The 12714-nt window shown below is 48.7% G+C and overlaps 2 protein-coding genes across 3 annotated transcripts in view; both read right to left on the bottom strand.

Annotated features, from left to right (window-relative positions):
- LOC310796400 (sodium/potassium/calcium exchanger 3-like) overlaps positions 1–6043 on the bottom strand; it is a gene marked incomplete at both ends in the record, with an annotated part of 32233 nt that extends 26190 nt beyond the window's left edge. Inside the window, one exon of the mRNA XM_083658588.1 lies at positions 5929–6043. Within this exon, the coding sequence (XP_083514714.1) occupies positions 5929–6043 (115 nt within the window). The remainder of the gene's footprint in view (positions 1–5928) is intronic.
- A 383-nt stretch (positions 6044–6426) lies between these two features.
- Positions 6427–10310, bottom strand: zfp36l2 (zinc finger protein 36, C3H type-like 2). 2 transcript variants are annotated; one of them, XM_083658668.1, is made up of 2 exons: positions 10012–10310; positions 6427–9738 (listed from the first exon to the last, which is right to left on the bottom strand). In XM_083658668.1, exons 1-2 carry the CDS (start codon positions 10099–10101, stop codon positions 8440–8442), a joined length of 1389 nt encoding a protein of 462 aa, XP_083514794.1. In that variant the 5' UTR covers positions 10102–10310; the 3' UTR covers positions 6427–8439. The 2 variants fall into 2 exon arrangements, with proteins under 2 accessions (XP_083514794.1, XP_083514795.1); XM_083658669.1 differs by having other exon boundaries at positions 6427–9735.
- Positions 10311–12714: the final 2404 nt, after the last annotated feature.

Raw genomic sequence — 12714 nt, 5'->3', positions numbered from 1 at the left:
GACACACACACACACACACACACACACACACACACACACACACACACGAGACGCACACACACACGCACACACACACACACACACACACACACACACACACACACACACACACGAGACACACACACACATGAGACGCACACACACACGCGCACACACACACACACACACACACACACACACACACACACACACAGAGGAGTGGTGGTAAACACTCGGGCCTCTCATAAGATGCTCTGTAAATATTTACAGCTCGGCAGACGGGGAGCGAGAGGCAGAGGAACATGGTGGACCAGGCAGCGCGTGTCAAACGTGACCGGCCTAACACCACCACACACACACACACACACACACACACACACACACACACACACACACACACACACCCCTCACACACACACACACACACACACACACACACACACAGGCATGTCGCTTCTGACCAGTCACCAGACTCCAGATCTACTGTCACATCAGCTCACCTGTTGCTGGGTGGAGCTTCACATCAGCTCACCTGTTGCTGGGTGGAGCTTCACATCAGCTCACCTGTTGCTGGGTGGAGCTTCACACCAGCTCACCTGTTTGCTGGATGGACCAACTGTAACCTCCAGTTTATGGACCATCATGAAGCAATAACTCTTCCCTTAAAAATCCCCTGTCTTCACATCAGGCCCGGCTCCAAACCCAAATGTGCTTATGTACCGGCGTTGTGTTTGGTGGTAATTGCAGCAATGTTAAGGGCCTGCGCCCAGGGGTGGATTTGAACTGCCGACCTTCGGCTTGCTGGGCGGGGGCGCTAACCGCTTCACCAAGAGAGCTAGCTCCCTTGGCGGAGCTGATTAATGTGCCTTTATAGACGGTTTTCACCAGAGCGCAACCCCACAGCACTTCCTTTTTCTCAGCATTCGGCAAACTGCAGAAATATTCACTCGACATCGTTACTTTTGTTTTCGCCGCTCAGCTGTATAGACGGTTTTCAAAATTCACAGAGCCTTCCTTCCAAGGACCACCAGCAGGGGGCGCAAGTACCACCTACGGCAGGTTGGGAACCACTGATCTAGGTTGATTAGTCTTGCTGCCACTCAGTGGGCGTGACCCTGCAGTGACCTCTGCCTCTGTGAGATCACGTGCACACCCTCTATTCACCTTATGTAGCCCCGCCCACTTGACCCATGTGTCATGACTTCCTGTTCAAAACGCCAGCTCAAACTTTCGGTTTCAACACCCACCCATCTACTTGCTTGAAAGCTCGCACGTCCTGATTTGTGATAGGTCTAAATGTATGTCAATCATAAAATAGCCTATGGCATGTATTTGATTCAGTTACAGTATATTTATTTTTGGGTTTTGACGTTGCATGTAAATCTCTCTAAAGATTTCTGTGCAAGTGTCTTTTTTGACACACACATTATCTGGCCGGGCAAAGACAGAAAATGGGCGGGCCTCGCCCGGTCTGGCCCGCCCCCAACGCCGGGCCTGCTTCACATGACCTCCACACTGTCGTCACATGACACTGTCGTCACATGACCTCCACACTGTCGTCACATGACCTCCACACTGTCGTCACATGACCTCCACACTGTCGTCACATGACCTCACATGATCTCCACACTGTCCTCACATGACCTCCACACTGTCGTCACATGACCTCCACACTGTCGTCACATGACCTCCACATTGTCGTCACATGACCTCCACACTGTCATCACATGACCTCCACACTGTCGTCACATGATCTCCACACTGTCGTCACATGACCTCACATGACCTCCACACTGTCGTCACATGATCTCCACACTGTCGTCACATGACCTCACATGACCTCCACACTGTCCTCACATGATCTCCACACTGTCGTCACATGACCTCCACACTGTCGTCACATGACCTCCACACTGTCGTCACATGACCTCCACACTGTCGTCACATGACCTCCACACTGTCGTCACATGACCTCACATGACCTCCACACTGTCGTCACATGACCTCACATGACCTCCACACTGTCGTCACATGACCTCCACACTGTCGTCACATGACCTCCACACTGTCCTCACATGACCTCCACACTGTCGTCACATGACCTCCATACTGTCGTCACATGACCTCCACACTGTCGTCACATGACCTCCACACTGTCGTCACATGACCTCCACACTGTCGTCACATGACCTCCACACTGTCGTCACATGACCTCCACACTGTCGTCACATGATCTCCACACTGTCGTCACATGACCTCACATGACCTCCACACTGTCGTCACATGACCTCCACACTGTCGTCACATGATCTCCACACTGTCGTCACATGACCTCCACACTGTCCTCACATGACCTCCACACTGTCGTCACATGACCTCCACACTGTCGTCACATGACCTCCACACTGTCGTCACATGACCTCCACACTGTCGTCACATGACCTCACATGACCTCCACACTGTCTTCACATGACCTCCACACTTAGAATTTCCATTGTGTAGATTTGTGTCTTAAGGTGCTAAACTCATAACCTACACATGAGGTTTAGGCAAAGCAAGGTTAAAATCCATCAATCCAAAATTCCAATTGTGATTTCATGATGAACAAAAAGTCCAGAATGTAGTCCAAACTGGTGTAGTGCCGCGGTTCTGACATTTTCATGTTACAGGCCTCAAATAGAGGGACACTTGTTAAGCAAGCCATGGACCCACATGTGATCCAATTTTGTCCCAGAAATCCCCATAAGGGGGGATTTTTGTCATCTTGATTGAGTATTGAATTGAATAACTGTCTCCACTGTATGTGGGGAGATTGGTTACAATAGTCATTCTTATACATTCTCTAATTGAGATCATTTCCAGGAAATATTAAATTATTACTATTAAATTAAAACTATTAAATTATAGTGGAATTGAACGATTCCTCGTGTTCTAGGAACCCTCAAAGACCCCTGGTTAAGTCCCCTGCCTACTACCGGGCTTTATTACAAAATAAAAGACCACAATTATATATCTATTATAGTTCCTGCAAGTGCAGCTTAGCTCTTTAGTGACCCTTAGATCAGTGACCTTTAGTGACCTTACCTCTTTAGTGACCCTTAGATCAGTGGTTCTCAAATGTTTTCACATGAAGGACCCCTAAACTGACAAAAATTTGACCACGGTCCCCCATTTGATAATAAGATTGATGCTTTTAGATGTTTTATTACAGAAAGGGTATAAAACCCATGAGCAAAATAGTCATTGTGTTACTTATGAATGGAATTATAGCTCAAATAAACCACCCCCCTTTTGGCTGGGGACCCCCTGGAACCCACTCAAGGACCCCTGGGGGTCACCGGACCCCCATTTGAGAACCACCACTAGATTATAACATCCTTCTTTGGTGGAATGCTGCTCGAGACAGCTACGTGTTGTTTGTTTTAACCTTCCAGCCGTGCCAGGAGGGTGGGGTTCATCTCATCCAGCCAGATAATAGTGTCAAGTAAGTTTCCAATCACTAGTGAGCAGCACACTGATTTGACTTTCCAAGATTTCCCACTGATTGTCAACGGCAGTGGTTCTCAAACCTGGGGTGTTTCAGTTCCCTATAATTTAATTCCCTAGAAATTAGCATAATTTAGATGATGGATAGGAATGTGCTAAACTTCACTCTCACCACTATTTTCCCACGTACAGTTCTACAATTCAATACTAAATCAACAAGACCTCCAACCTGGGGGGAAACCTCCTGTCAGTCAGATGGGGGGGGTCTTTGGCTCTAAACGGTTTCTATTTGGGGTTTTCATGACATGAAGGTGATTGACAGCCACGTGGTCGTGGTCTGCACTTTCTTCTCGGTAAAACCGCCACCCACCAGGCACCCGCCTAGGCTAAAACAAACTCTACGAAAGCATTCGCTCATACCATGTGACCCCCACCGGGCGGGCCCGCGCCGACCACGAGCACGCCAAAACAATAGGCCTACCGGGATCGAGGGCCGCGCGTCCCGGTGGAACACAAATAGTAACTTCTAGGAGCCGCTCGGCCACCGGTGCCGAGGAGAGGGGAAACCAGAGCAGCAGGGAAAACACAGCGGGACAGAGGAGAAGGAGGAAGTGGGTGGCGGCCATGCAGGAACCTGGGCTCTTCCTGCTTCCTGTCCTAATCACAACTCAGAGTATTTCCTTTCATTGTAGGAGCTCCAGACCCATTAACCAGCAAGACCCCTAGACACACACACACACACACACACACACACACACACACACACACACACACCCCTACCACGTCCTTACATGGCGAAAACATCTTTTATAGACAAAACATTTTCGTATACGCTTCGCCGACTTGCATGTGGACGTATTGATGGATAGAGGCACACACACTCTTATCCATTCTCTCTCTCTCTCTCACACACACACACACACACACACACACACACACACACACACACACCCAGACATACACACACAGACAGAGGCACAGGTACGTGGATCCTATACTTGGCAGGGCCTTGTGCATTGTGTGCAGGCCTCTGGCTGCGCTCTGATAAACACTTCATTATGAAATCCTGAGGACACAGTCAATATTTGCCGGGCCCTTATCAGAACCTGCCTTATCTGGGCCGGCGTGAACTCTCAGCACCGCATGGCTCCGAGGCCCTTTATTTTCTTAATGACCCCGCTTCCTCCTCCCCCTCGCGCCAGATAGCTTGATAACGTGACAGAAGAGCACCGCTCGAAATCTCCTGCTCTCATTCGGTGACCGATATAACAACTCTAATCAGTTATTGTGCCCACTGCACGACGCTAAACCTGCAGGAAATTCCCCCGCTGTCCTGAATTCACCTGCCAGAGTGACCGAGCGTCAAAACACCTGGGGTGAAGTCAGGTAAAGTCGCTCACTTTTTGACAAATCGTGTAGAACAGTGGTTCTCAAATCACATGAAGGACCCCTAAACTGACAAAGATTAGACCACGGACCCCCTATTTGATAGGATTTTGTCCCACGGTCACCGATATGATAATAAGATTGATGCTTTTAGATGTTTTATTACAGAAAGTGTATAAAACCCATGACCAAAATAGTCATTGTGTTACTTATGAATGGAATTATAGCGGAAATAAATGACCCCCCTTTTGGCTGGGGACCCCCTGGAACCCCCTCAAGGCCCCCTGGGGGTCCCCGGACCCCCATTTGAGAACCACTGGTGTAGAATACCATCAAAATACTTATTCACACATCCTAATCCTAATGTGTTTTTCATCTTTATATTTAGTCAGCTCTCCTCTATCATTCTATGTAGAAGATATGTTACAGAAAATAAATGCTTTATCGCTATTTAAGTGTCAGATGTCAACTTTTCTATGATCAGGTCAAATGGGCCACTTGTCCAGCTGAAACGGAACCGTGACACTGGACAGCAGAACCACCGTTGAAAATCGGTCAAATGTGTGATCCTGTTGGTTGGGGTGACGTTCCCACCCAGCCTGATGATACACCCACTATTTCAAAATAATATTATTCCCAGTAACGTGTTCTGATGGATTACTGTGACCGATCCATTAGCGAAACAGCGTGTAAGATCATTCCGATGCGGGACGTTCGTTTCCATGGTAACACACGGCATCTTCACATAGGCTTCAAGTCGTTCGGTCTGCGTCAGTGTTCACTAGGGGTCAAGGAAGAGAATCATAATGCGTGACTTATTAAAAGATTCTAATCTGAACCCGTGGGGCGAGGAGGCCCGCTCATCCCAGATACTTTCACTTTCCCCTCGCGTTGCTTCCGATACATTTTCCCATATCTGGGATGTTCCACATTGATGGGCTTATAGCAGAACACTGTGTCAAATGACATAATAATACATGCACAGTCGAGCCTATTGAGCAGAGAGTTTCCACGAAAACCCGCTCTCTTTCTCTGCCATGCTTTCCAGGCCTGCAGAGGAACACGCCGCCTACACACCCTCCAGTTGTCCTTCCCTCCTCGGGTCAGAATTCAGAGCCAGGCCCTTCTCTGGAACTCGGAGCGCTCGCTCCTCGGAGTGCAGGCCTGAAGGACAGGGTACAGTACAGTACATGCTAGCTACACAAGGCACAGAGGGCCCCGTGCCAAGTAGTGTCATAGGGCAGCTGGGGCCCTTCTGTGGCCAGCAGCTATGTAGGGCTACACCAAGGATATGGGTACACAGACACACACACACGCCTCCAGGCTTTTTCCACTGGAGAACGCTATTGTAACCGCTGGATTGTTTGTGTTAGCAACATGAGAAGCCAGAACTGACAGATTTGAGGAAGAAGACGGCTAAGAGCTCTGCTTCTGAACATCCAACGGTTCGTTTGTGATGTTTTGACCTATGTGACACCTGTTGCATAAGAGTGAACCACCCATATGGCACTTTGAATGAGATGTTGTTGTTGATGCTCATTTTTCATAGGAAATCACAAAGCGTAGAGTCGGGAACTCTTTCAAAATGATTTTATTGGGAGAACTACAAAAAATGTACAGTACAAAGTTAACAGTCTCACACTCAATTTGTAGTGAACTGACTCCCGCAAAAAAATAATTACATTACAACTCATGTTGTCTTTTTGTCCGTTTTGTGTTACATTCAAAAAGCTTTTTACTTCTGATAAAGTAGTCAAAAGTACATAGTGCGCATCCCCTGTACCTACTATGTACAAACCAAACGTGTTCAACCACTTCCCCCTCCAGCAAAATTCTCAAGACTCAAGACTAGAATCAATCTCCAAAAGAAAAAGATGCAAAACGGAAATAATAATAATAATAATAATAAAAACACAAGTGTAGAGGAATGGGGACTTAGAAAGGTTACGGTTGTTGATCCAGACTGTCTCATGAGTGGTAACAACCTTAAAAAAAAAAGTAATCATTTCAGAATCCAACACTACATTCAGTTCAACTTGTGTAAATTTTTTTAAAAAAAGATGCCATTTAGGAAAAATACTTTATTTGGTTAATCTTAAGGCATGTCAAGATGGTGAACCCCATAGGCACTACACAATAATACTGGGGCACAAGGGATTGCTACATTCTTTAGCACGTGGCTCGAATCACAGTGTGACCTCGTGCAAACAGAGAAAACAAAAATACTTTTTGGTTAATTTATTTGACTTGGGTTCTTTGTCACTGAAGTCTGATCTAGACCAAAAAAAAAAAAGGTACGGTTTGGACGGTCTGTACAACCACATTGTTTATACATTCTACAGAAACATCTAAATAGGGATCCTCCAAAAAAAAAAAACGCCTTCCACAGCACTGACACGCAACCTCAGGAGCAAACAGCAATCACGCAAACTCTTTTTTTAATAAACGTAAACAAGGAAACAAAATTAATGAAATAAATATCACATACGTTCTCTTAAATTAAGATCTTTTTTTTTTTTTACTCATTTACAATAAAAATAACCAAGTGAAGTTACAAAAAAAAAGGAGAAAAAAAAACAAAATATATATATTACTGTGAAAAGAACATACACTCCACTTTTATGCAGATTAATATGGCGATCATAATTTAAACATAAAAGAATATAGATCTATTGCTTCATCATACTTGATAAATACAGTATGGACACAAATTACCAATGTAGCCTATACTTTTTTCACAAGATAATAAATAAGTTAAATAGTCCATAGCCAGTTACGCACCGCTATGTAAATCACTCAAAAAACAGCTAAAAAAAAATATATTCAACCATCAGCAGTGATTTCCCCAAACAAACCCAACTCAAGAGTGCTTTTTAACCAAGCAACACACTAGACTAACCAAACGAACCACTGGGTGGCACTGTGAGAAGACAGAAGTACAGATCTGGAATGGAAGTTGAAGCTTTCAGAGAAGAAAAAAAACACACATTACACACATACTTTGAAGGGAAAAAAAAGGTTACTTTGAGTCAAGGCATATTCTTGGCAGGATGGGAGGAAATCTGAAACCGCTTAGTCTCTTCTTCTTCTTGTCAAGTCATGTTACACATCTAATCCCAGGAAAAGTGTGGCTTGCCTGATAGAGCAACAAAAAGGGAGAGGGGGCTGCCGTGAGCCCTTGGGCAAGGCACTGATGGAATGCCTTCTGTTCACTATCTAAATTTTTATACAGCTATCATATTACATACAAAGAAAGAAAGAAAGAAAAAAAACTAACTAATGCCAGGTCAAGGACACTTTTTTTTAAATTGTATGATGCTTTATTGATCCCTGTAGGGGGAATTCTTATCGCTCGCCCCCCCTCTAGGGAGGTCAGAGCAGGGTCAGCAGCCTGGAGCTGGTCGGGAGTCAAAGTCTTGCTCAAGGACACTTGAGCAGGGGTGGATGCTGCTGACATGGGGAGGGGAAGGGGGGGTGCTGCTCCTCTGGTTTGAAGGACAGTCTACTTCTCTCACTAGACCACCACCCCCGCTAACCCCCATCCAACCCACCTGTCCATAATCCATCGGGGAAAAAAACACACGATTTTTAGTCATCAGAAATCGACAGCCTGCTGAAGATTGGCAAACGCCTCCCAGCGTCCAGACTCGGGGACTCGGAGCCGCTGAGGCTCCCGGAGGAGCTGAGGGACCCGCTCGCGTAGCTATCCCGGTCGGAGAGCGAGTCGGGCGGGCTGGGAGGGGGCTCGAACACGGGCGACTCGTTGAGGCGGCGCAGCGCCTGCAGGTGGCTCGCGTTGTAGGAAGGCGGCGACGGCGGACACACGCCGCCGCCGTGCTGATGCATGATGTTCCCGTAGTTGTAGGCACCGCCGGCCGAGTGGTTGTTGCTGCCGTAGCCGCCGTGGGCCGTGTGGTGGTGCACGGCCAGCGGGGCCAGTAAGGCTTTTAGGTCCTGCTGTGCGGGGAAAGAGAAGGCACTGTTGATGCAGGACGACATGGAGTTGGGCGACAGCAGCGCCTCCTCGTAGAAGCTGCTGGTGGCGCTGGGGGGCGGCGGCGTCCGCGACGTGGGGCTGTGGAGCAGCGGCGACTCCAGGCCGCCGCGGTGTGTGGAGAAGCCGGAGAAGCTCAGACTGTGGTGCAGCTTTGGTCTGTCCCTCTGCGGGTAAGGAGAGGCGTCCTCTGCGCTCCAGCAGCCGGGCTCTGGCTGAAGCCCGCCTGGGGGCCTGTTGGAGGAGCCCCTCTGGCCCCCGTAGCCGCCGCACAGCTCCCGGGCCATGTTGGCGTTGGCAGCGGGGGCGGGTCGGCGCTCGTCCGCGTTGTGGATAAAGTGACACCGGGGACCGTACGGGCAGAAGCCAATGGTGTGGAAGGTGCGGCACGGTTCCGTCTTGTACTTGGGGTGGCGGGACAAGCTCCGCAGCTCGTGGTAGCCGTGGGCGAACTGGCACTTCTCCCCGTACTTGCAGGAGCCGTTCTCCTCGAAGGGCCGGCACAGCTCCGTCTTGTAGCGGGTGGAGTTGATCTGAGAGCCGGGCTGCTTCTGCTGCTGCTGCTGCTGCTGCTGCTGCAGCACGCCGCGCTCCCCGGCGCTCGCCTCGCTGTAGGCTCGGTCGCGGAACTTGTTCTCCTTGTTCATGAGCGCCGTGCTGGCGCAGCTGTTGCTGCCCGGCACGGTGTTCTCCTTCAGGCTGCTGTAGGCGCTCAGCATGGACATGGAGGGGTACTTGTTGCCGTTGTTCAGAGACTCCACGTTGCTGGTGGAGTTTCTGCGGAAAAAGGAGCCGCCGCCGGAGACCGAGGTGGTCACCGGAGCGCCCACCGCTTTCTTGTCCAGCAGGGAGTTGATGTGGATGGCGTTCATGTTGACGCTTTTATCTTGCTGCTGGGAAAGAAAGAGAGGACAACACATTAGCCCATGCACTTCAAAGCACAAATAACTAACTCGGTGACTAGTTTCCACCACTTGATTTAAAAGTTAAAACTTTTGCGCCAGTACAAAAGTTTATAAATCAACAGGTTGGAGGCGACTGCACAACGTTACACAGACGTTCAAGCACGCAAATCCGAGCCTCGTTCTAAGTGAGTTTCCCTCTGCAGCATGCAACTTGGAAAACTTTCCCGTTCCTTGTCAAACTTTTTTGGTATTTTCTGTTACCTTGTAAAGCATGTCGATGTCGTAGAAAGCGGACAAGACGGTCGCAGACATCTCGTTTCCCCAAGCTTGCTGCCGCACTCCCTCTCTCATTGAGGACCGACCTGGATCCAAGAATGCACGAAGAAAAAAAAGAAGCAGCGACGGGCGCTAGATTGTGCCACGACTGGTTTTGGTTGCGGGGGGAAAAGTTGTTCAAAAAAAATTAAGTCCAGAGAAGAAGAAGGGAGAAAAGGGGGGGAATCGGTTTGTATTGTTGGATTGTAGGTGGTTTTTTAGTTCCTCCCCTGAAGAAGCGCTGAGCCAGAGTGCTTCACTGTGCGCTCTAGCCTTTACGCATGGGTATAAATGCCTGGCGGTGGCCGGGGAGGGGCGAGTCGGAGTGGGGGCAAAACTTCTGCAGGGAGTCGCCTCCTCCACCGACAGAGAAAAAAAAAAAAAAAAACTTCCATTCACCGGTTGGCCGCCTATTCTTTAACACCACGCCTTGAAATCCTACCCCTGCAACCCCCCCCCCCCCCCCCCCCCCCCCCCCCCCCCCACACACACACACACACACACACACACATCCCTCCAAAACTTTTTTTTTTCTTCTTTTTAATCACACAACCAATTTTGTGGAAGTTGGGGTTTGCTTTTTCGGTTAACTCTCGCCGAGAAAGAATGTAGTACAATTTATTTTTTCTTCCAACACTTTATTTATTCTAGGGAAAATCTATTGAATATGCATGCATGCAGCAACACCCTGCTTCACATTTCGTATGCGCACTTTTTTACACCTGGGAACATTGGGTAGCAGTGTGTGTGTGTGTGTGTGTGTGTGTGTGAGAGAGAGAGAGAGAAGGGGGTCTTGCTCAAGAGCTCCTCGGCTGTGTGTGGAGAGTAGACCCCCCGGTCCACGCACGGGGTTTGAACCAGCGGCTTGCCACACAAGCCCCACACTGTAGCCCCCCCTCCCCCCCGAGGCTGCTGCCACACTTGAAACAGTTCTGTCAAATTCACGGAGCGCAATGTGTAATGGAAGAAAAGTCTCTCTCTCTCTCTCTCTGTGTGGATGGGGTGAGACCACAAGTATGAGCGGAGAGGAGTCCAGGCAGAGTGCAGCTCAATTTTAGAATCCACTGGTTGCATAATCCACTTCCAACACAGCGCAGCAGCAGCAGCAGCAGCAGCAGCAGCAGCGAGCGGCCCTATTCCAGTCTACTACGCATGGAAACACTGCTGTAACAGACTGTTTTAACTCCAAATGCGCTCACTCACATGACCTACTTTACGATCCTCTCCTTAAAACGGAGCGTTAATAAGCCGGGCTCAAGCTCATAATGGGTCAGTGGTGAATCCTACTCTATTATGATATGGAAAACATCATAATAATGCATTGACTTTGGTGGTGAAATCATTTTTTAAACCGCTCTTCTCTTCTGACTTTGCCTGCCTCGAGTTGTTTTTCCCAATCTCAGTCAGAGCCCCAGACTGGAGGAATGTGCTCCGTCTGCTCGGTAGAGCGGAGCAACACTGCCCCCGTGAGGGCAAAATGTGAACTGATTTGGCAGACTGGAGCGCCACCTGCTGAGCAGAGAGGCCAGGGGGGGGGGGGGGGGGGGGGTTTAAACGTACATAATGTGAAATTTAACAACAATAGTGGTGAACCTTTCTTTGATCTCTGTCTGAGCAGCACAGTGGCAAGATACTGAGCAGCATTATCTGCAGCTGGTTAGTAGGGCTTCAGTGATTTGCTCAAGGACACTCCAGCAGGGCAGATGAGGACTTGAACCCGCGGTGTCCTCCTGCCCACCTCTAAACAAGGCCACAGTTGATCCTTTGTAAAGTCAAGGAGACTTTGCATCAATGTGATTTGCAATAAGCTGCCCCTGTGTCTCAGCATGATGTAACCTTCCCAGGATGGCCCAAAGGTTCTCATGTCAACATTCAAAATGTCAAACGACTCCGCGCTTGGAGTTATGTCAAGTTTAAAAAACCACGCTGGAAAGATTGCAGTTGGCAGCAACAGAGGACAACAGGCAGGGCCTCGATATATCAGAGCTCCACAAGGCAAGATATTTTGGTTCGGGAGGGTGTAAAACTGCAGCGCGCAAAACACATATCACCAGAAATTGCTGGTTGCTGTGACACCGGGTTAGCATCAACTCCTCTTTTCCATATAGGATGATAATTGGAAGAAGAAAGATGATTCAATGTTCTCTCAGGAGCTGAATGGTCGGGTTGGAGTCGAGAGAGAGAGAGGGATGTGTAAAAAAAAAATAGCAACAGGCGAAAAACAAATGACATAAGGGCTTGGAATCTTACTACTACCAACCCTAAAATTAGGCTGAGGGCTGCCCCAGCAGCACTGTGTGCTCTCCGCTCTGCTCTGCGCTCGTGATAAATACTTTAATGTGAAGGACAGACACGGTGAGGCTCGTCTCCTCCAGCATGTCCCCGCGTCCACAGAAACCGCTCTGCCGTCGCACGTAACGGCACTGCGTTTTATTGGGGGATGTTGAGCTGTTCCAAAACATCACGTCATTTTTTTTTTACTGTAACAGAGGGGACATGGCTACCAGGGAGGGAGGTGGCTCCAGCTGTACGAGAGGGCAGAATGAACACACACACACACACACTTCTACACGTGTACACTCTCTCTCTCACACACACACACACACACACACACACACACACACACACACGTATACAGGGGACAGTAGT

This window comes from Poromitra crassiceps (assembly GCF_964638095.1).
Source record: "Poromitra crassiceps genome assembly, chromosome: 22".
Classification (NCBI taxonomy): Eukaryota; Metazoa; Chordata; class Actinopteri; order Beryciformes; family Melamphaidae; genus Poromitra; species Poromitra crassiceps.
This window is presented reverse-complemented; position numbering and strand designations above follow the sequence as displayed.